We start from the raw sequence: 24,252 nt of genomic DNA, 5'->3' as shown, positions 1-24,252 counted from the left end.
ATAGAGGTTTGTTAATTTGTAATGTAATAATTAATAGTAGTACCTATGTAATATTATTTAATTGAATATGTTTGGTGTATTGTTTATATAACAGGATGATCCAATTGATCCATATTTTAGTGATTTACCATTACAATTGTCAAAGAGACAAAAAGTATGTAAATTTCAAGCATATAGTAAAAACAATATAATATAAGCCAAATTGCAATATAATAAGATAGGTACCTATTTTAAAAATAAAATGTATCAAATTTTTCTTTAGATTGAACTCATTGATTATCACAAATCATTATTCCAACAATGTTTTTATATTTATATATGTATGTTCATGGTGTAAGCGTTTGACATTTTCTGTTCAAAGAAAGTGTACAAAAATTAAAAAAGAAGAAAATACCAGAGTATATTTTTCACCAAATAAAAAAAAATTGTTCAAACACTTCAAAAGGCCAAAGCAATCATAAAAAAAAGACATTTTCAGGCTATTAGAAAAATCATTCAACTAGAAAATCAATTAAATAAAGTAAAAAATGAAATGAGTGCATTTGGAGAATGGAGACAAAGAGTTAAATGCAATTTTTGAGAGGTTAAATATATCAAATGAACAATCTGAATTAATTAAAGAAATAGTTGCTGTTGTTAAAGTTAAAAACCCTAAAAATCGACATTATATTAAAAACTGGATGATGCTGTGTTTGCTATTTCAAATAAGATATCAGGAGAAATAAAGTTTTTTAAATAGGTATTTATTTTTAATTTGTAAATTTCTTTCGTAGATCTCCTTGCTGCTATACATTTTTGTTAGAACAAAAGATTTTGCCATTACCTTGTGTAAATACACTGAGAAATCACTTATTGGCTATTAAAGTTGGTTCTTTGGATTGCTCAAGAAAAAATTTTCCAATAAAACTGATCATCAAAAAAAGGTAATGTGTTCGACGAGATATTTTTTAGGGAGAGCATTAGTGTCAACACTAGAACACTAACATATCTCGGACTACAAGATTTTGGTGAAGGCTTTGAGTCTAGAGAATATAAGAAGGCTAACCATGAGTTAGTACTAATGATTCAAAGTTTAGCAGATAATGTCCATATGTCAATAGCAGTGTTTGCTTCAAATGGTTCAATAAAAGGTTTATATTTAAGAAAAACAGGTTAGATATTATATATATTTTTTTTTAATTTATTTGGTTTTTTTTTTTTTGTAGGTGTAGATTTGGCTAAAATAGTTTTAAAATCAACTTTATTACTTGAGAATGCTGGAATTCAAGTGATGGAGCAACTACAAATAGGAATATGTGGAGCTGGTTGGGCATAAGTGCAAAAAGCCACAACTTTAAAAATAGTTTTGAAAATCCTTTCGATAACCAACGCAGTGTCTATGTATTTTCAGATGCCCCTCATTTGATGAAGACCATCAGAAATAGGTTGTATACAAAAAAAGCATTAAAGGTACCTTTAAACCTATTATAATAATACTTAATTAATAAAATTAGTTAAATACACTTTTTATTTGTTTGTTTTAGATTCACCCAACAAAGTCATTTATAAAATGGAAAGTTTATGAAGATCTTTATATACATGATTCCAAAAATATAACTAGAGTATGTCCAAGATTGACTAAGAATCATTTTGAACTTAACAACTTCTCAAAAATGAAAGTTAAATTTGCCGTACAAGTAATTTGTTACCATTTTTTTTAAAAAATATTTCTTCAGTAAATTTTTAATACTGATAGTCAATTAATTAAATGTTATTTATTTTAACATTTAACAATTTAAGTGTACCAATTATATATAATTTAATTTAACATTTACATTTAGGATTAAGTAAATAAATAATATACTATCAAAGGTCACATAGATAAATGTTTTGTAAGATGTAATGATATATACAATATATTAATTTTCATATACTAATATTAAATTAGAACATTATACCTTATTTTTAATTCATTAGAATAAACTAGCTGACCCGGCAAACGTTGTTTTGTCAAAAAGAAAATACTCTTAAAAAAAAACTGCAAAAAAGTTTTGATACCTTGGGCGGGTTCACCACTCTTTAAATGACACCTTAACCCATTCGCCCTACTGTTGGAATTATGGGAGCTACGAAAGCATGTTTTTACGGTCGAATTTTGCTACCAGAAAGGCCTTTTAAAGGATTACCTACTAAGGACCAGTATTACATTTCCGGTTACCTGACCGTCCATTTAAGCCTTGATTATCGATGGCATATATTATTGGCTAGAGCTGTAAATTCTTTATAATTTATAATTTCATATTCATTAAGTGCCTTTGACATATTATTATAATATTATTAGGTACCTACATGTGTCTATGGTGTGTTGTTTTTTTGTAATGTTACACTCGTATATGGCTTTAATCGATGGTGAGATAAATCAAGAAAATAATACTTTAAAAATGTGTCTAAACTACAATTGAAAGTTACACTGTAACAGTGTTTTATTATGTACTGGAAAAATATCATAATTTTTAAGTACTTATAAATATATTATTTATAAAATCTCATAATTTTATAAAATGTTACCCTATTTTTTACGGATAAAACCCGTCAATTAAAAAAAAATAATAATAATTATAAAGATTTGTTTGATTATATTATATTTGTCTATACATCTGTACTTATGTTAATTGTATTACAACATAATTTTTCTAATTAAATTACAGGGGCAAGTTGTAAAATTGAAAATTTAATCCAAAAATAAACGCTATGGCTTTTAAAACAACAGTGATTCTTGCACTAATTATTTTTTAAATAAACCGTCTCCACCATCTAACCTAGTCCCTACTTCCTTCAATGCAACAAGATACTGTTATTCATTCTACTACTACCATACAGTTGAAAAGAAGTTTTAAACAGATGTAATATGGCACATAAAAAAATTGGGAATACCCGGTACCTAAATATTTATTATTATGAGATTAGCTGTAGTCTGTAGATGTAATAATATTATTTTTCACAGCTTTATAACATATTAATGCTTAATACTGTTGTTTATTTTCTTCTCCATTTATATACTACTACTCAAAAATAAGCAGAAAAAAAATAAATGTACATAAAATCCTTTAATAATTTAACATGTTTAATATAAAAGTATAAGTACTTGAAAAATGTTTACACTTTTGCCAACAACCGACAATATAGTAGACCCCTTGCTCAATATTATTGTGTTGATTTGGCAATAGTAATAATTTGGTCAACTCGTCGATAGCTTAACTAACCTGTATACTAAATTAACAACTTAGTTTGCTATTCTGAATAAGAATATTATTATATTGTGAAATACCAATCAATGGCTGTAATCTACAATAATATATTATTTTTATATTTATTTACAAAGATCAAATTCAATTTTGTAGATCATAGATAAATAGTAGATAAATAGATAATTTTCATAAAATACAATATATTATAAGACTTATACGAGATAAAGTTTAAATTAAAACTATTATAATTTTATTAGGTACACTATTTTATGTTTCTCTAGATAGATGATTTCGATTTGTGTACTATTTTTGTTAACGAGATGACGTATGTTTTGTGTTTAGTAATTAAGTTATTATTCATATAATTTAAATGTTTTTAATATTTGTGATATATTTTCAAATTACATACATAACAATAGTTAACTACTATATTTATTATTTTAAGAGGACACTAAACCCGTGTGTGTTGTCTCCGTCTTACACATGTAAAACATAGCAAAAGCTGTTTTGCACGGAATAGAGCCACTCAGACTGAAGTGATAGCAGTGGCGACTCGTACATATTTGCGATGGTGCGGTCGCACTCCCTACAATAATTAACAATTTATAGTACAAATATATTATTTACAAAATAAATAGGTACATATTTTAGTACATGGTATATTATACATTAAAAAATTAACAATTAAATATATTTTTAATCATTATTAAAATTATTTTCATAATTTATTAGAATATCGTTACGAACTCACGATGTTATTATACGGGTATACATTCTTTTCGTATATTAACAATATAACGACTTGGTGATTTGATTTGATGGTACTTATTTCACATTTATAATAATATAATAGTGTGTTAAAAGTATTTAATAATATAAATGCTTAAATTCCAGTCTTAATGTCTAATTGAAAATTAAGTATACCTACGTAGTTAATGTGATTGAATTCCTTTTTATAAGTTATGCATTAAACATTAAACGAATAATAATGAATCATTATTAATGATCAATGATTAATGATTTTAGTTGAGATATTGTGAGAAAAAAAAAATACCACAAAAAATAATTTCTAGACGTATCGTATTTTAAAAAGTTGAGACAAAATTTAGTCCACCGTGTTCATTCCTGTTTTTAAACAACTGAGTAATGCATTTGACGAAATTCGTCAAAATCGCAAAGTATTATCAACTGTTATGTAGTTAAAAATTCGTAAAAATTTTTCTTTTTATATGTAAGTTTTGAAAATGTAGTAGAAGATTCCTCTTATAATGGAATCATACATTTGAAAATATTTCAAACAATTATTTGTATAGATATTTAAAGTTCTAATTTGGACATAAGTACTTATTGAAACGATAAATAACGATTTTAATTATTTTGTTATTACTTAAAAAAGTTATTCTAGGGAACTTAAACCTTTACGTATTTTATATTAGGTATTATGAATTTTACTTTAAGCAATAATATTTTTGATTAAATTTAAAATATATCTATTTTTATTGTTTTATGATATTTACAGAAAGGTGTTATATTTTGACTATTTTGAGGTATATTGGTTGATATATCCTATGGAATAAATATATATTATTTTAATAATTAAATACATACTAAAAATATGATAAATGCAATAGTTTTAAAAAAAATGATATCAACCTTCCATTATAATAGATACTAAAAGTAAAATAAATGACTAATAGTTATATCAGAAAAACGTATCACATTGTGATATTATAGGCTGATAGATCGTTTTCGTTTGGAGTTGTTATTTATTTAATCGTTTTACAATTGTTTGTACCTATTCAAATTTAACACGCCTATATAGTTATGACTCATTCGACACCTTATGTACAATGTACAGCAGAGCGGTACCCACTTACCTACCTTTTTTTAATTTTTTTATCTCCTAAATTTCATGGTCTTGATTATACAAAACAATAGATCAGTATTTTTGCTTTCTGTTATGTTATTGTATTATCTATATGAAATCGAAATGATGAGTAATGGATTCAGAATTCGTATACTAAGTCTTCGATACTTACTGAGCGAAGTGATGATTATATTAATTCTACAATGTATCATATTATTTTAAAATCATTTACTATCAAATAATACTGCTTAGAAATTCAAAAAACTTATAGCGAAAAGTGGTTCAATATATCATACCTAACACTTATAACTACTAAAGTAGACAACAAAATATGCCTTGTACATAATAATATTATATAATATTAATAAATAATATATGATAAGTGTCACAGAAAATAGTAAGAAAAATAAAATTAATAAAAAAGTAAGAAGCGTCGCCGTGCTAGATATACAGATAAAATTCAGAAAAAGTATGTTTTGCTATGACAATAAATAAATCACAAGGACAAACCTTGAAAATTGCAGGGAACGATGTAAGAGAAGATTGTTTTTCACATGGACAATTTTATGTGGCATGCTCCAGAGTAAGTATGCCCACAAATTTAGTTATTTTGGCACCACCAGAAAAAACATCAAATGTAGTTAATAGAGAAATTTTGTAATAAGATTGTTGTCATACATTATTATTTTTTATTATATACCTATTAAAATTAATCGTCTGTCTTGGTCTGCGGCCGTCCGGTTAAAGTTGGGCTGTAGACATTTTTTATACTTAAACCCGGCAACGACGGGTAATTCAGCTAGTATTATATAATGTTAAAAATACAACGAATACAATGAAAAGACATTAAATTCGGTCACATAGACACAATCCTCGGTAGTATAGTGGTAAGTATCCCCGCCTGTCACGCGGGAGACCGGGGTTCGATTTCCCGCCGGGGAGGAACATTTTTTACATGTTTAAAATATTTTTACGTAAAAAATATTTCAATATATTTTCTTATATGAAAGTGAATCTCGTTAATAATAAATGGACTGTTAACAGGACGCCAGCGTAGTATTTGTTATCTCTCTCTAACCCATGCGTAACATGACAAATTTTACGTTCACAAAAATGACTATAACCATATTAATTTCTCAAATTAGAGTGAAATGACCTATTATAAAATTTAAAGTGAGTAATGAGTATTTTAAAATTGTAAATTGTTTATACATCTTCAAAAACTCATAACTCGCTTTAAAATAAAAATTTAATAAAACGCTTATGAGATGCCCTAGATAATGTTCTTAACTATAAATTCTATATTTTGTCATTTCACTCATCATAATGATTATAGTCATTTTTGTGAACGTAAAATTTGCTATGTTTCGCGTGGGTTAGAGAGAGATAACAAATACTACGCTGGCATCCTCTTAAAATAAAAATAGTTTTAAAAAATAGAATTATTGAAACAAAAAAAAAAATCATACCATGTTAAATTTATTTTAGGTTATTTAATCTGAGGAAGGAAGGTGGAGGGGTTAAACCCCTAAGCAGTAAGCACCCAATAAGACCTTGAGCATTGTATTATTATATTATTATAATTTATAATGTTTGAAAGGACGGTGGTAAACTCTCCCGATTTTATGTTAAACTCTTCCGATTTTTAAAAATAGTACTCTCCCGATGTTAAGCTCTCCCGGGTCAACATTATGTTTACCTGAAGTAAATGTGTAAACTCTCTCAGTCTCTCGGGTCAACATTTTCAAACTGAAATATATATTAAAATTCAAAGTTGCAATAAATTAAACAAAACAAGTAAAACTGTAATACCAAAAATAATGAAAAAACTACATCTCAAAAAATATTAGATTAGGATTTAGGATTAGATACTATAAGTTTTTTAATTTTAATTTTTTATTGTATTTTGACTATAATATTATAGCTCATAGCAGCTAAAGGCATTAATTTATATTATTATTATTATTATATGATTGACTATTTTTAAATCATTAATTTATATTAGATTTATTTTATGATTTTTATTAAATTAAATAAGTAGTATTGAAGAAACGGGAGAGTTTACATGTTTCCGTCAGGTAGTACTGGAGTAGACCCGGGAGAGTTTACCATCGGGATAGTTTACAATCGCCCGTATGAAATATAGTAAAAGGGTAAAATTACTAAAATTACATACGTTAAGTCTTACATATGTGATTTATAAGTTCTTACACGGAAGAAAAAGGCATTTGCGCCAAATCTAAAAATGAATTTTGGTAATTTGCGCCACTTTTTAAGATTGTATGGTTTGCGCTTTTGTACCTTGGTAGTGGGATAAAAGCGTAAAAATAAATTGTATTACCTTATACAATATTTTACAGACCTAACGCGCGACGCTTCCATGTACGCGTGGCCTTACCCGTTCCACGAGTCACGACAGATAGCAGCAACATGTCGCGACGGTTATTGCATTTATCTGTGCATTAAAGATAACTATATTTCAAATTTAATTTTAAGGTGCCTACTCATTATATTATTCATGCTCACTTATATTAGTTAAATATATTTATTTGTTTATTCATGATACGAATATCATTTAACATGATATGTTTAACTAAATTATAAAATATCACTAATTTTGATATCACTGTAAATGTTTAATTTAATATTAGTAATAACTACAATTTTAATTAAATACACGTTATTATAAAATCGATTTGCGCTTATAGCCCGTCTTGGTGCAACTAGATATAATTGTTAAAACCTTAAATTGTAATATTTTATATTTATACAACAGTTTAAACATAGAAAAAACAATTTTTTTAAATATTTTTTTATGGTTTGCCATTTCTAGCACAGTAGCCAGAGCCGTCTTAAGGTTTTATGGGGCCCTGGGCCAAACATATTTCGGAGGCCTTATAATACTAAATTATAATATATACATTTTTTAACACATAATGTATTATTATTTATTAAATATTACACTTTATTAGTAAAAAGTGAATTTTTGTTTAAATCTCTGTTACATTATTCTTTATTTTACTTTCAAAATAAACGGTCAAAAAATACTTTCCTATTAATTATAACGTCAAGATATTAATTATTCATACATCAATATGTTTTATAGTTAAAAAATAAATGTAATTCATTAAACAAAAACTAATATAATTTAAAAAAAAACATGATATAAATTTGTCAATTATTAAATACTCTTTAATGGTTTCTTCCTAGCTTTTTCATTCGCAAAGTCTTCAATAACATTTTCATAATCTAAACTTGATAGTAGTTCATGTTCAATACTCATTAAAGATAGGGAGTTTAACCGTTTCTGGCTCATTGTACTTCTAAGCTCTTCTTTAATTAAATTTAACTTAGAAAATGAACGTTCCCCACTGCAGTTGGTAATCATCATTGATAAAAAAATTCGGAAAGATATTATTATGTTTGGAAATGTTTCTTCTAGTCTATTTGATTTTAAACATTTGTATGTACTAGAAATACTGAATTCAGAAATATCAAGTTCCGATAGATACGCTTTTAAGTGTATACATTCTAAAATTAATTCATTTTCATTAATATCTACGTGATAAAATTCCGCAAATGTTTTACAATGGACTTGTACTTTTTTTGTCTCTAAATTTTTTAAATTAGAGAAAAATCCAAACAGTTTATTTATTGATTTGTATGATTTACCACGAATTTTTAACTGAGTTATTAATGTATCTATTATTGGGAAGTAAGTTTCTATTTTGAATTTTTCACTACCTGAAAACGATGTACTTTTGTTTGTCAGTTCACCGGGTAATGTTAAATGAATACTCCTCTTCTTAGTTCGTTGGTGTAAATCTTTATAGTCAGAATCTGGAAATTTTTCTCTAGCGGAACTTTCATAACTATAAAAGTTATCTCTAATCTCACTTAGAAAACCAGCAAGAGAATCAAATAATTTTGAACCAACGTCAATAGTAAGGTTTTCTTTTTGTAAATTTTTGTTTGTTTCATTTATTCTTGATAAGATTTTACTCCAAATTTCAGTAAGAACAATATTTTCCAACTTTTTCATTTTCTTAATTAAGCCATGGGTTTCGTTTTTAACATTTGGTGAAGTCTTATCATCTATTTCAATTGTTTTTAGAGCATCTAAAATTTCCTTGTAACCATTACACAAAGTAGTAACAGCATCAGCTCGAGCAGACCATCTAGTTTCTGATAGTGACTTTAAAACATGATGTGAGTCTAGGCACTTTTTCATGATACTCCAACGATAGATAGAATTTGAAAAAAAATTATACAAATTTTGTACAAATTGAAAATAACTTATTGCTTCCATAACACATTCTGCTGCACGAACCCCTACTAAGTTCAAAGAATGAGCTGCACATGGAATAAAAATAGCAAAATTACACTTTTCTTTTATTCTAGCTTGTAGACCAGCATATTGTCCTGACATATTTGCAGCATTGTCATACGACTGGCCACGACAGTTATTCAAACTAATCTGATTTTTTTTCAAGAAAAGATAAAATAACTTTAAATAAATACTCAGATCCATGTTCATCAATAGGAATAAATTCCAAAAAACGTTCAACTGGAGTATCATCATTAACATACCGAATAATGAATGTCATTTGATCAATATGAGAAAGATCAGGAGTGGAATCAACACTAATTGAATAATATTAGCCACTTTTAATTCCGAAAGAATTGCATTTAGCACTTGTCTCCCCATTATGTTAATAAATTCATTACAAATATTAGCTGACAAATATGAAGAATTTCCTTTGCCTTGATTTCCATATTTATTTAAATGTTCTAAAAGAAATGGATCAAATTGGCTTATTAACTCTAAACAGCCCAAATAGTTCCCATTGTGTTGAGATCCAATTATTTGATTTTCTCCGCGAAACGCAATTCCTCGTGACGACAAAAATTTTATTACAGCAACAATTCTCTTTAATACTTCTTTCCAATAATTTACTTCTAAGTTTATTTGATAAGATATTTCTTGATCTATGCGACCATTATTTTTGGTCCTAACAGAAAAAGTCATGACAGATTCTCTGTGCATTAAGCTATTTTCATGCTCCAAGACAACCGTATGAACATGTTTCCAGTCATTAAATCCTTGTTCACAACTAAATCCAGTTTTTGTAGAAGAAAAGAGACGACATACAAAACAAAACAAAGCTTTTTTCGAGGGAGAATATAAAAGCCACGATCTATCGACATTTTCACCATTTTTTAGTTGACGAGTGAATATTGACTTGGTTAAGTGTCTCACTTTAATTTTACCATTTGATTCTGTATAATTTCGTGTGGAATTTAAAAAGTCACTATCTTTATTTTGAAAAAATTTGGAACCTTTTTTAATATACATATTTCGTTTTTCCTCAGTTAATGTATTCCAATTTCCGGGATCATTTGATACTAATGAATTGTCCTCAACTGTTTCTGGAGAATCAACGAAATATTTATTAGGGCTTAAAGTAGGATTTTGAGATACTTGTGATTGTTGGTTAATTGTTATCGTTTCTTGGGATATTGGTAAAACTAAATTAGTTTCTTCTTTGGGAGGAACAGAAGAAAAAAAATCTGTAAGCTTAGGTAAAGAATTTATGATTTTTTTTTCGTTGATTTCTTTTACGATTGCTCTCTGCCTTTTTGAAGCACCACTAGGATATGAACGCTTTGACATTTTGAAATGACAATATTTTTGTCGATAGTTAGAACATCTGGAAAAAATACAGTCGTCTTCTACAAATATTCGATTCTGCTCTATCAATTTTAAACAGTAACTACTAGACCTACATGACTACGTCATATGACAAATTAAATACCTATTTTATAATAATACTAAGGAAACAGTTTGTATCAAATTCGCAACATTTTTAATAAATTAAATAATAATTTTAAATAAACTCTCGTCTTGAGCGTATCGAATATATCATAGATAAAATAATAGGTACACAGGAACTGAATACGATTCACGGTCGCAAATTGTCAATCACTGGTGATGTAGAAATAATAGAAAGAAAAACAATCGTTAAAAACCTAATATTTTTCACACAAACAGATTTAATTATTGAGGTTCAGCACCTCCATTTCGACAATCATTCTTACACAGTTACACATTGATTATTTTCTTCGTCATAAACGCATAATTAAGAACCGTTCTTAAATTGTTATTTTCTATTTAGTTGAGTGTGTAATTTATTAATTTATAATTATAATAATAAAGAAAATAATAAATATTAAGGTTAGTATAAAGTTTACTTACGTAAGACAAATTTTTTTTGAATTAAAAATTAAACGCACACGAGCCAAAATGTAGATATTTATGTGGATTATCCGATTATATGTGTGTGTAATGTTCTATGAACTGCAGCTGTACAGTCAACAATGACGATTGACGACGGCGTCGACGCTACAGCTTATAAGATAAGATATTTCATATTATTTTATAAATAGCACTCGCAATACTTCTATATGCTTCTACGTAAAACAAATCGAAATAACCGATAACATAGCGCACGTAAAAATAATGTACGTGTAATGTGGACCAGAAATAACAATAAAATTTAGAAATTAATCAAATTGTATTATTTTGATACAAAGCTAATTTAAATATTTTTTCGTTCGAGATTTATATTAAAAACATTCAAAAAAATGTAAAATTATGATATTCGGTAAATAATGTAATCTATGTGAATTTGGGGCCCTTAAAATTTCGGGGCCCCGGGCCCGGGCCCTACGGGCCCATGCCTTAAGACGGCACTGACAGTAGCACTTGAAGAAGTTGGTGAATGACGCACGATGACGATTGTTTTGTAGAAGATTTAATAGCGTACAACAAAATGACGAGCAAATACAGATATTTTGCGAATATATAATAGACACTTACACTGATGCTACATTTCCTGCAAATAATTGGTCTGAATTGTGTAATACATCATTATATACCTATCATTATTTAAATTTTCATAAAATATCAGTGCAGCTGCACAAACATAGACTAAGCAAATACATATTATTGTGAACTAAATTAATCAACAATAAGATAAAATTACAATTAATTAAATTACCCTTAGACTTAGAAATAATCACAATCATTGCAGCTGTACAAATATGGGCTATTTAGTAAATAAGATACTGATGATGAGCAACGCCGCAATCTCGTCGTCGGTTCGCAGCTCGTATATCTGATCGGCCAAAGACCGACCTTACACAAACACGCGTCAAAGTAGATACACTTTTTATTATATAGAAAATATAATAGTTATCGACTTATCGTATATCAACTTATTAATACAAAAAACTTGGTATTCCAATCAATGATTTATTAATGATTTATAAATTTATCATTATTTTTACTAACACCACGATTAGCACAATGGTCACTATTTTTTCATAATCTGCACATTTTCAGTTATTTGAGTTCAAATATCAATGAATTATTTAATCAATTTTATTTTACATTTTACGAATCTGCTAATAGTATAATAATAGTTTTTACATTTTAGAAATTAGATGTACATTTAAGAGTTTCTGGCTTAAACCATTTTCGAAATAAAACTCGTAAATTAATAAAAAAAAAACCTCTATTATTTTCATTGAATATCCGGGACGAATTAACTTTTACTTGGATTTTTATTTTTTCTTTAAAACATGCATTAACAATCTAACAACTATTACTCACATTTGTATGCATTAGATGTAATTTGAATTTTTTCCGTGTAAGTAGGTATACAAATTGTCATAAATATACTTATATTATATACACTAGCTAAATAACCCGGCTTCGCTCGTGTGTTAAATAATCGATTCGTACCTAACCTAAGCAACATGTTTAGACGGCTATAACACGATTCCGCAAATTTTACGAAATCGTGTTGATTTTAATAGCCACTGATATACATACATGACTTCGCAAATTTAATATCTATATATATTATATACACGATTTCGCATAATTTTAAATGCAACGTTGCCATACAAATATATAATTAATTACTCTTGTTATATAAATTGTAATTTTTTTTTAGCAATAAATATAGTCAAAAAAAGTTATAAAAATTATCAGCTATTAATTATACAATTTAAAACATTTGTTATTATAAAACATATAAAAATATTATAGTTATCAAAATGATATGGGGTAATAATATATTAGATTTGCTATTCACTTCATACAAAAAAATATTAAAATTATCAATGTAGTCAAAAAAGTTATAAAAATAAAAGTTATAATAATATATAAAATATATGATGTATGTAAATAAAAATTTTAATATGTAAGTTAAAAATAATAATGAGTATAATAATTTTAAAAATATATGTAATATGAATTATAATGATTTACCTTGATAAGTATGGCCAGTTAGTGATAAATAATATAATAAATGATCTTGGGATTTACAAGATTTATACCTATCGTATGCCCTAATAATAGTTTCAATACGTTCTGTTTCTCTAAGAGTCATTTTCTTTTTTTCATTATTAGAAATAATTGAATATATTTTTACATCTGTTTCGGACTGTGTTTCTAATAAGACTGTTAGCACTGAATAAAATGGGTGGATGTGAGTATAGTAAAATTGGCCATTGTATGTTCGATGAAAACTTTCGGCTGCATTTGTTGTTCTGTGATAACATTATAATAATTAATAATATTATAAAAATTATACAGTTTAAATAATAATTATAGAACCTACCTTGGGTTTTTTGATGGTTCTTCAGCCCAAATTAGTGGTGGAAAAGGACAGTCTTTGTCAATATAATTGTTTAAAACATAATCAGAAAATACAAAACCAGACTCATCAGGACATGTACTTATTAAATCTGCAAATGCATCTTCAACATCATTGCTTGATAGAAATGGTAAACCAAAAAAATGTTTTAACCACTTTCCAAGGTATCGCCTGAGTACCACGCGTCATTTTAACGCGCGTACCAGGTGCCACCATCGTATGCGTACCGCGCGCCAAAATCACTCAAGTGTGGCTCGGCCCTTACAATAATATAGATTTTGTTTTCGGAATGGCAACGTTGCATTTAAAGTTATGCGGAATCGTTCTCCACCGGTTTAGACCATAATTAAGAACAACGTGCCACGTGGAGATATACTCGAGAGAGAGTATTTGGAACAACTCACTATACAGTCTTTATCTTTAAATGTTATAGTATCTCTGTATATAAGTATTTTTTAAATTTAATAATTGATTATTTTTTGTCTTGACACTAAATCTCAAATCACAATTTTTTATTGTTACCATGATTTGAGTGGGTATTCAGGTCTCAAGTCACCTATAAATATTATGGAACTACAACCTGTACCCAGACTATCATCTATTCTGTATAAATATACAGGATACTACGATACATAAACATAATACTTTTTACTCGTGAAAAGAGAGACATAATATTATTTTTAATTACTCTATATTATTATTTATTACCTATAAATAAAAATAATAATATGATTAAAACGTATAACTGAATCTCCATGAGTATATCTATATAATAGCATTGTAATAATTAATAAAACACTTATTGTGCTATTTAAGAAAAAATAAAATAAAACTAAATAATATTGTACAGTCAATTACTCATATTATGGATAACAATATCCCATGTCGGAAGACGGAAATTATTTAGATAATAAATAATTATTGATACTTGGAAATAATTATTATGTTGAATATTATTATCACTAACCAATAATAACTGTAAAATTTAATGTACCTAATCCGTTCAAATAAATTATACAGTTTAAAATGTAATTATTTTAATTATATTTGTTACAATATATTATAACAAAAATTATGGAATTTATCCCATATTTGACTTTTCCAAACGTATTTTCAACAGATATCGTGTTATAACTTATAATTGTGTTTAATCATTATCTGATGCTTCTGTAAATATATATTATCAACTATCAAACTATGTACATAATATTACGAATAACTGTATATAGTATAATGCTAAGAATTATTAGTGTAACTTGACATTTTAAATTTGTATAGATGTACATATAAATATAATGTGTATACTATGTATACATTTTTTTAAGTATGATATATACCTATTATTGGAGTCAAAATTAAAATCATCGAAACTAAACGTTTAAATATGAAACACTTAGTTATTTTCACAAACCATATCTTATAAATACAGATAATCGTTATTCATTTCTGTTTTATTGCGATTGGTAATTTGCGCATGTACTCAAACGTGTTATACATTTATGGCTTTATGTACCCAAATGTGTTCTACATTGTATTTGTTTTTTTCTAATAGCTCCCTTAAACCTAAATTTCACATTTTAACACATTATGGTCGCTTACTTCTTAAAAATGGTCCTATTTCACTTATTTCCTCATTAAGATATGAAGCAAAACACAAAGTTTTAAAGGTATATGCCAACACTATACCATGTAGAATAAATTTAGAACATACATTATCACACAAACTTCAAATAGCAATGATTCATCGTTTTCTAGTTCAAAAAGGGCTGGAACTAGATTTAAAAATGATTACTTCTGAAGATTTCAATATCGATTTTTTTAATTCATTCCCTAATGAATTAAAAAGTGATACATTTTAAGTTTCATGGGTCAATTTTAAAGGAGTTAAGTATAAACCTGGAATGTTATTAATAATTGATATTGATTTAAACGGTTGTATTTTTGATGAGATACTTAATATACTTGTTAACAAGTCTAGGATGCCATATTTAGTGTGTAAATTATTTTTAACAGTGGGTTTTGATAGCCATTTTTATGCTTATGAAATTAAAAAATATAATGAAAGAGAATCTAACCTTATTGGTTGTTATTTAAAAGATTTAAAATATTCTACCCCAACTATTCTTCGTGTTCTTGGAAATGGTAAGTTATTTGCAAGTTTAAGATAATATGCATTATAAATAATTATTTATGATTCTTATTATCTATGCAGGCAGGTAGGTTGCTTTAAGGCTACAAACTAGCTTTATTAGGTAGGTACCTATTTGTTTATTATGTATTACGTTTTTATTATATTATATTTTTAAAATTTACATTAATATTGTATGAGTAAAATGTTAATTTGAAAAATTATATATGCTTATGTACTTATTTATCTATATGGAATAAAGTAAACTGTTAATTTTTTATTTATGGCTTGATTTGTGTTGTCAAAAATGCAAGTATTCATATTATGAATATATAATATATATTATATACCTATACTAAATGTAATATGTATAATATTATATAATGGAGATATGCTGTATACTGGTTGAATGGACTAAATCCTTTTTTCTATATATATCAGTGCACATATATTATAATTATAATTATACTGGGACTACACTAATGATGGATTTGATTTATCATCAGGTTGTTGTTATTTTAACAATTTGATAATAAATTCTAGAGTTAATTTAGCTTTTGTTGATACAAATTACATAACTATTTATTAGTGTTATTTCTACAACAATCTTCAAATTTCAAATTTACACCTTATGGACTATTTTTAACATTTAATAGTTGCTATTTCTACATTTAAGAGGACGCCACACTAAAAGTGAAACGTATACAACGGCCGAGAGAATGCGCTGTTAAGTGTTTTCGCGATCCGCATGCACGCGACGTTTTAACCACGCCCACTACTAGTAGTCGGCGGCCTGGTTACGATTGTGTTTATACGGGAGCGATATTTATTATTATATGAACCTTCGTCTATGACGGATCGCGCGTAAATATACACGTAAATGGGTATATTATGCAGCTGTAATATTTTTAATATCCGCGGGTACCTACGTGATTTGTATTTAATACGTTATTAGATACTTACTTCATAAAATATTTATTCATTAAATAATACCTAATTTATAACAATAATCTAAACTAATATTATCTAAATATCTATAAATATTAATTTTGTAGTATAGTTATATACTTAGGTAAATGTACCTATTGCGTATACATTTTACGTTATACTTTAGTTCATGAACCTGTTGCCACTAACATATTTTTTTGGTAATTCAAAGAAAAATAGAATATTGACTATTGAGCACAATAACCTGTACCTACTTACTTACACACACTTAAAAATTAAATACATTATTTTATGTAGTTATGTAGGTAGGTATAAAGAGTTAAAACGATCTAAAACTAAAAACATAAAAAGATTAGCCCACCAAATTCAAGATTACAATAAGAAATTAATATGTATAAAGATTAGTAGTATAATAGTATAGATATTTACAATATAATATAATAATATATTATACTATAGTATAGTATATTAGTATACCTAGTCGCTAGTCTACTTATTGCAGGTATATAGGTGGTACATTTATATTTTATTTAATTGTTAGTCGCTCGTTTATTTTTTCTTTTATATAAGTGGGTTCTCTTATGTCTGATATAAGAAGTCTTTTCCCATACAGTGGATCAACAATTTCGGGTAAAATACATTCAGTGTAAAACCTAAAAACATACATTTATAATTTTTTCATGATACAAATACATTTAACTCGATAAAATTTGAAATTCCTTACAAATTTAACTTTTTGATCATTTTTTCTTCCCAAAATGTTTTGTCGTAATAAATATGTTCCACACTTATCCATTTTTTGGCGTAAACAACAAAATAACATACATTTCTACGTGTTATATGAAGTTGACCCATAACTTGATAATAATACTGATGATCATTTTTTAACTGAAGTTTATTTTCTTGTGTTATATTACAATATGACAACTAAATAAAAAAGGGTTCATTCTTATGATACATATTACATATAAATATTTACACGATTTTATATGTATAAATATAATAGTATAGTACTATAATTAAAACACATAGATATAGCTTACAAGTTTATTATTTACGGCATCAACACTGTTTTCGCTATCTTTTGCTGTGTATGGGCATTTTATTTCTACAATAGCATGATCCCCAACCAAACCATCTAAAACAAACAAATGAAAAATATTATAATATAATGTTATTCATTATTGATATTATTATTAATTATATAGGTAAATGTGTAATTTTTATCGGTACTAAATGAATACTTAATTAATTTACGACATTTTTAATAACAAAAAATAACCTGGACTTGCTGCTAAATATGGAAAATTAGTATCTATAACAAGCCCGCTTAATTGAACGTCCAGCTTAATGATCTCCTCTAGTTTTTTTCTAGCTTCATGTTCCATATTATGCCCATAACTCATTTGTTTAGATGTAACAGGAGGCTTATACAGTATGTTATGGACTTTGGTCTTGCAGCTGGTGTTTGGTCGCATTTTGCAAATTTCACCAAATCGTGAAGCTGTCAACCTAATTTTTCGTTCTTGAAACCAATTGGGATTCAAGTTTTGATCCCTCGTATCGATTTCAATTTTTTTTAAGTCAACTGTATGTAGATATTGAATAAATGAATTTTTCTTTTTTCGTAGTTCATCTTCATCTAAAGTATCCATTAGAGGTTCAGCTAACCCATAATGACTGTCAGGACCTTTTGATCGGGCACTAACCATTTTCTTCCTATGGATTTTTTTACTATTGTACAATTTCCGTCGGTTTATAGTATTTAGTCTTATTCGATCAGTATTTTTCATGAACTTTTTACCAATTGTTCCTAAAATTTATGTAATACAAATATATATAAGTATGAAGACTATAATTAGTGTTTTGTATAATAAATATTAAATTGTGTACAATTTATTTTACTCTCCAAAGTGTTATCATAAAACCAAAATAAAATGGAGTATATAGGTCACTATAATGTGTGTATTAAATTTTAATGAAATGATAGGTATCATTGTATACGAAAAACGATTATGAACGGAGATGATTTGTCAGTCTAGTATATATTATATTTAAATTAAATATTGTTATATATTTTATTTTATTAAAAGTAATTTATTTTTCAATTAGGACGGTTTGGCGATTGCATAATATGGCATATGGTTAATCAATTTTTTCCCAAAAATATTGCATGTAGTTATCATAATATTATTTATATTATCATAGGTATACTATATAGTATCATAAAGTTACTGTAGAGAAAAGTCTAAAAATCGAAGCACTTTTACAGTTTTACCGCTCAAAAATGTGCCGTCAGGCGTCAGACGAAAAATAAAAATTATAACACTGACTCTTCATTCTCCTTCTAAAATCGAGCCTCGTTTCCATAAAACAAATTAATATTTATTGTATATTGTAATGTTTTAAAGGGTTCGTCCCGTAATGTAAATGTAAAATAAAATAAAAATAATAAAAAAAAAAACACAAATCATTTAAAATCAATACATTCATCATTCCTTCAGATTTCAGAATCTAAAATAAAATAGTTATTATTGAATGATAAATAATATAAAATATGTTTATTTATAATGCATTTAAATTTAAATACTTTCACATAAATAGGTACAATAGCATAAAAGAATGTATATATATGGTTATTGGTTAATTACCTGGACTAAAATTCATAATTTTCTTATGGATTGTGCTTAAATATGCTTTAGAATTAAAGGAAATAATAGCTGCTTTTATTCTGGTCGAATAATTATTACTTTGCGAAAAATTTATTCTTTTTCCACCCACGTATTTATTGATAATTGAGTTAAATTGCTCGCATATATTGTTATCTAGATCTTCAATTAAGCTGGAGCTATTATTTACTAAACGAGATGTAATTTTGTCTATTTCTAGTAAAATACCACATCGTAATGCTTCTGGTACCATGTTGATTTCACCTATTTTTGACCCTTTACAAAAATAAGAATTACATTCTTGGTGCTGTCCAAATCTATGATAAGGTGCATTCTTCAAATCGTTTTTAAGATCTGAAAACATTTTTATAACGTTAGTATGATTAATTTTAAAACGCACACAACTATATTATATACGAATTACCTGCAATTTTTTGATTCTTTGATTTATCCAATATATCTTTTTGATAACTAATTGCTTTAGTAACATCAGATCGAAATCTTAGGATATTAGTCACGATAAACTTTCGTATTGTTACTGGATATTCAGTTTTTGTAGCCAGCATTTTAAGTTTACTTATATAATTGCGCAGCAAGTGATTTCGACACTCGATCTTTTGTATCATGAATCTAGGGCCATATGGTAAAATCTCATTTAGTCGTTTCACAACACTACTGTCTCCGTCCCCTATTACAAAAATCATAAGAATATTGTTTAAAATGTCAGTATACTAAAACTAAACCATACTTATTGTATAAAATCAAAAACGATTTCTGAGCGGAGACTGAGCCTATACGTTTGTAAAAATGTTTGCGATTTTGACTTAGTTTTTAATAATTATTAATTTGAACTCTAAACGCTTATCTAGACTGTCTAGATAAAAAAAAAATCGAAATATTTTGAAAACTTTATCGTGTATATTGTATATATATTATATATATAAAGCTAATATTAACATTTAGTAAAAATGTCAAGTACAAACAGTTTTTCACTTTTGAGTTACAGCAAACCTTGCAGAATAACGCATTTTCAAGCTTTTTTACTCACAAATAAAAAAACTGTCTCTTATATATTTTAAAATATTGTTAATTTATATCAAAAACGGGTTTTGCATAAATTTTCTTGTTTATTTTATTTTTCCCGAATATTTATAAAATTAATAGCAACTTATTTTGATGGTCTGCCCTCCACACATAAACTAGTAATAATAATTATAAATAAAAACACATATATAATTGGAAAACCAATTGCTAAGCTCAGAATTCAAAAGCTTAGGAAAATAATTGTAATTCATTACATGGTAAGTTAAAATAATATATAATATTACCAATAAGCTTATTAAATTTGAGTCCATGCATTTCAACGCTTTTTGAAAAACCTTCCACTATACCACCGGCCTCCATTGCAGTGGACGCTTGTTTCCAATTAAGAAAACAATTATGTTTTGGAATTTCTTGGCTTAGAGATTTCGATCTCTGGCACACTGCACAGTACCGATTTTTAATGCCGACAAATAAAACTTTACCAGTTTTGTACCCAATTATTGTAGCCTAAAATTGAATTTTGTATAATATATTATTCCTACATATCATTGCACAAATTATGGTTATTATCTTACCGCTCCTGATAATGCATCGTACTTAGTTTTGTAGCTGCGTTTAGACCACTGGCCATCCGCAACTACAGTGCACATTGGTGTACCATCAACGTCAGTATTTCCGCATTCTAAAGCTAATTGTCTCTCTTCGTTCCCAGCTTTAATCATTTCATCCCATGCTGTATCCTGAACAGCATTTCCAACTTTTACTTGATATTTTGAAAAAGAAGTAGCTGAGAGGCAAGGTATTTCGAGGGAAGCCGAAAGTTCATTTAATTGAGTAAATCCAATCCCTATTTTTTTTTTAAATTTTAGTAAAATTATTCAAATACTATGTACTACGTTCCAAATACTAAACAATAAATATTTGCAGTTAAGCTTTGATGTTTTGTAGAAAACGGATTCAAAAGGACTAAATTGTCCCCAGCGGATCAAAATGTCCCCGAATCAATAAGTCCCGTAACCAAAAATATTGATAAAATTATAAACTTTTTAAAATATGCATCTAATAGTATAAAATGAAAGAAATACGCCCTAAAATCAAAAATAATTCGAAATATAAAATAAAAAAAAAAAAAAAAAAATACAAAATAAAATTTCAAAAATAGCTTTGTGAAAGCATGAAACACATTTGTTTCATACTTTGCTTTTTTGTGATTGGCAAAACAAAAATACAAATACTAAAAGTTCTTTACCCTTGTAATAATATTTAAATAATTTAAAAATGTCACTCTACAGATTATTATTTATTGCTTTTCTTTACATACCAATAGATAAACTTCCACTAACTACCGCTTTATTTATTGGTAAGTAATTATTTTCTGGTACATCTTTTTCCGTAGTAATTGAACTACTTTTACAACACATTTTACATTTAAATATAAAAACCGATTTATATCCTCTTCTACATTCCGACTGAAATTGCATATCTATAAAAGTACAGCCAAATGCTGAATCGTGAACGGTGTTTTTAATTTGATCGAATAAGTGAGATATGTCTACTATTCTTCTGCCTTCAAGAGTGCTATAAAATAATTAATATAATTCTACGTAATTAATTAATTATACGTTGTTACGTTAATAATAAATAAAAAGAAAATATAAATTTAGTAAATAATATTATATATTTTTTTATTTATTATAAAATATAGTGATGATAGTGTACATAACATAAATTTAATATACTTAGAAATCACTGTATCGGCATCAGATGACGAATCTACACATAATTCATGATTTTCAACATCAGTCACATTACATAAGGGTACACCGAACATTAAACTATTTCCTGTTTCTGTAATATCTAATGAAGATCTAATAGGTTCTCTATAGGTAAAAAAAATATTAATATAATAATCATTTAATTTAATAAATAATATTATGTTATTTTATATTTATAAATTGATTAAAGGTAAATAGTGACAATAGTGCACACTCTACAGTCTACACAGTACACAACATAAATTTTATATACTTAGAAATCACTGTATCAGCATCAGATGACAAATCTACAGATAATTGATGATTTTCGACACCAGACACATGAAAGGGTATACCGTTTACTAAACTACTTCCTATTTCTGTATCCAATGAAGACGTTTTAGGGCAATGTGTCATAGAATCGAATTTTGGCGTACTAGTTAGCATCGGTTCTCTATAGATAAAATAATAAAACGTTATGGTTTTTTATTTTTTTAAATAAAAATATATGTAGTTAATCTATTTTAACTTGCATAAACGATAACGATGGTAAAGATCCTATTTCATCAGTTCCTAATAAGTGAATCGATGATGTGCTAGGTTCCGCTTCCCTGTTTAAAGTATACCTACGTATTTCAACTGTACTAAAATATGATAATTAAATAATTATACTTACCATGTCACTGTTTTTTTCTTAAAATTATTAAGTCTACCTAAATTTTTTTTTTTTATACTTGTACATCTCGACGGTGCTAGACGCTTCTTTTTGTCATTCCGACGGTCATCCATTTTTATTAAATGCACAAAAATCAAATAAGTAATAATTTTCGGATATAGCTAATAAACGCTGATGACCGATTGAAATTAAATAGTAAATTGATTACTGAAGTCTGGATTAAGTGTTCCCCCCGGCGCAGCGCCCGCAGTCTAACAAAACTATTTTGATTCAAAATATTATAATTTATATATTATATTAGTAGTAGACGATTCTTAGAATTTGTCGTATATAAGACAGATATAACTGATGGTGATACCATAGATCTCTATGTGTATACTGTATAATTTTTATAACCCATACAACGAAAATTTAATTGTATTATTGTAGATGTAGTATGTATTATGTATACGTATTTTCATAATTCAACGCAAACCACCGGGCGTATAGACATAGAGTTACCACAGATACTCAGACGCAGGAGTCCAAAACCAAATTATAATAATAAATAATTAGGTATATTATATTATTATTATTATTATTATTGCTCGACCCAATACGGGATCGTAGAGACGAGTAGACGACGTTATCGCTAATTTATATTCCGGCAGGCGGCAGTGCTATTTTTATTAGTACACACTACACAGAACGGACTGGTCTGGTTGTGTCATAGAGTGGGGCAGCGCCGCCGCCGCTAGAATTCACTGCAATGAAGCAGCCGCTAGGTGCGCCAGTGGACGGTGTAAGGAATTATACATTTTTTTTGGAAACAATGGAAACCCTTCTACGTACTTCAAATGCTACGAAGTCTTCAATGATCGTAGACTCATAAAAAATATACTGTTAGAAAGGCTATAATTTTTTCTATGTTTTGTTGGAAACCGATTTCTGGAATTTGCATTAACAAGCGAGCGTAACAGCATAACAAAATATCGTTTTATAAAAACGAATTTGCTTGTATTTTAGAAAATAAATTATATTTTAAATATCTGATTCCAACAAAACATAGTAAAAACTGTCACCTTTTAAACAGTGTATTACTTATGGGTCTACGACCATTATTTACTTCGTAGCATTTGAAATACGAATGCATTATTTTTGATGCAAAAAGACGGGTGTGGCGTCCTCTTAACTATAGTAGTAACTAATTGTTTCAAAGTTAATGTGACTGTTA

The 24,252-nt window shown here is 27.3% G+C and overlaps 3 protein-coding genes and 1 pseudogene across 3 annotated transcripts; 1 reads left to right on the top strand and 3 right to left on the bottom strand.

Annotated features, from left to right (window-relative positions):
- The first annotated feature begins 424 nt into the window (after positions 1 to 424).
- Positions 425 to 2,714, top strand: LOC132925690 (uncharacterized; annotated as a pseudogene).
- Positions 2,715 to 8,275: 5,561 nt separating this feature from the next.
- Positions 8,276 to 9,325, bottom strand: LOC132925689 (uncharacterized). The gene has a single exon (XM_060990061.1). The coding sequence runs from the start codon at positions 9,323 to 9,325 to the stop codon at positions 8,276 to 8,278; it is 1,050 nt and encodes a 349-aa protein (XP_060846044.1).
- A 372-nt stretch (positions 9,326 to 9,697) lies between these two features.
- On the bottom strand, positions 9,698 to 10,768 carry LOC132925688 (zinc finger MYM-type protein 5-like). The gene has a single exon (XM_060990060.1). The coding sequence runs from the start codon at positions 10,766 to 10,768 to the stop codon at positions 9,698 to 9,700; it is 1,071 nt and encodes a 356-aa protein (XP_060846043.1).
- A 6,368-nt stretch (positions 10,769 to 17,136) lies between these two features.
- LOC132925687 (uncharacterized) lies at positions 17,137 to 23,152 on the bottom strand. The gene is made up of 13 exons (XM_060990059.1): positions 23,098 to 23,152; positions 22,897 to 23,002; positions 22,638 to 22,817; positions 22,360 to 22,489; positions 21,931 to 22,198; positions 21,185 to 21,456; positions 20,894 to 21,116; positions 19,990 to 20,253; positions 19,548 to 19,919; positions 18,179 to 18,709; positions 17,940 to 18,034; positions 17,621 to 17,823; positions 17,137 to 17,549 (listed from the first exon to the last, which is right to left on the bottom strand). Exons 1-13 carry the CDS (start codon positions 23,150 to 23,152, stop codon positions 17,423 to 17,425), a joined length of 2,826 nt encoding a protein of 941 aa, XP_060846042.1. The 3' UTR covers positions 17,137 to 17,422.
- Between the last annotated feature and the right edge of the window lie 1,100 nt (positions 23,153 to 24,252).

This window comes from Rhopalosiphum padi, chromosome 3, assembly GCF_020882245.1.
Source record: "Rhopalosiphum padi isolate XX-2018 chromosome 3, ASM2088224v1, whole genome shotgun sequence".
Taxonomy (NCBI): Eukaryota; Metazoa; Arthropoda; class Insecta; order Hemiptera; family Aphididae; genus Rhopalosiphum; species Rhopalosiphum padi.
This window is presented reverse-complemented; position numbering and strand designations above follow the sequence as displayed.

Bases quoted from the DNA above. Each gene is read 5' to 3' on its own strand.
- LOC132925688 (XM_060990060.1), bottom strand. From the start codon at position 10,768: ATGTCAAAGCGTTCATATCCTAGTGGTGCTTCAAAAAGGCAGAGAGCA.
- LOC132925689 (XM_060990061.1), bottom strand. From the start codon at position 9,325: ATGAAAAAGTGCCTAGACTCACATCATGTTTTAAAGTCACTATCAGAA.
- LOC132925687 (XM_060990059.1), bottom strand. From the start codon at position 23,152: ATGGATGACCGTCGGAATGACAAAAAGAAGCGTCTAGCACCGTCGAGA. The intron at 18,035-18,178 runs GTTATTTTTTGT...TGTTTGTTTTAG, and splicing joins ATATTTAGCAGCAAGTCCAG to ATGGTTTGGTTGGGGATCAT. The intron at 17,824-17,939 runs GTAAGCTATATC...TTTTTTATTTAG, and splicing joins ATGCCGTAAATAATAAACTT to TTGTCATATTGTAATATAAC.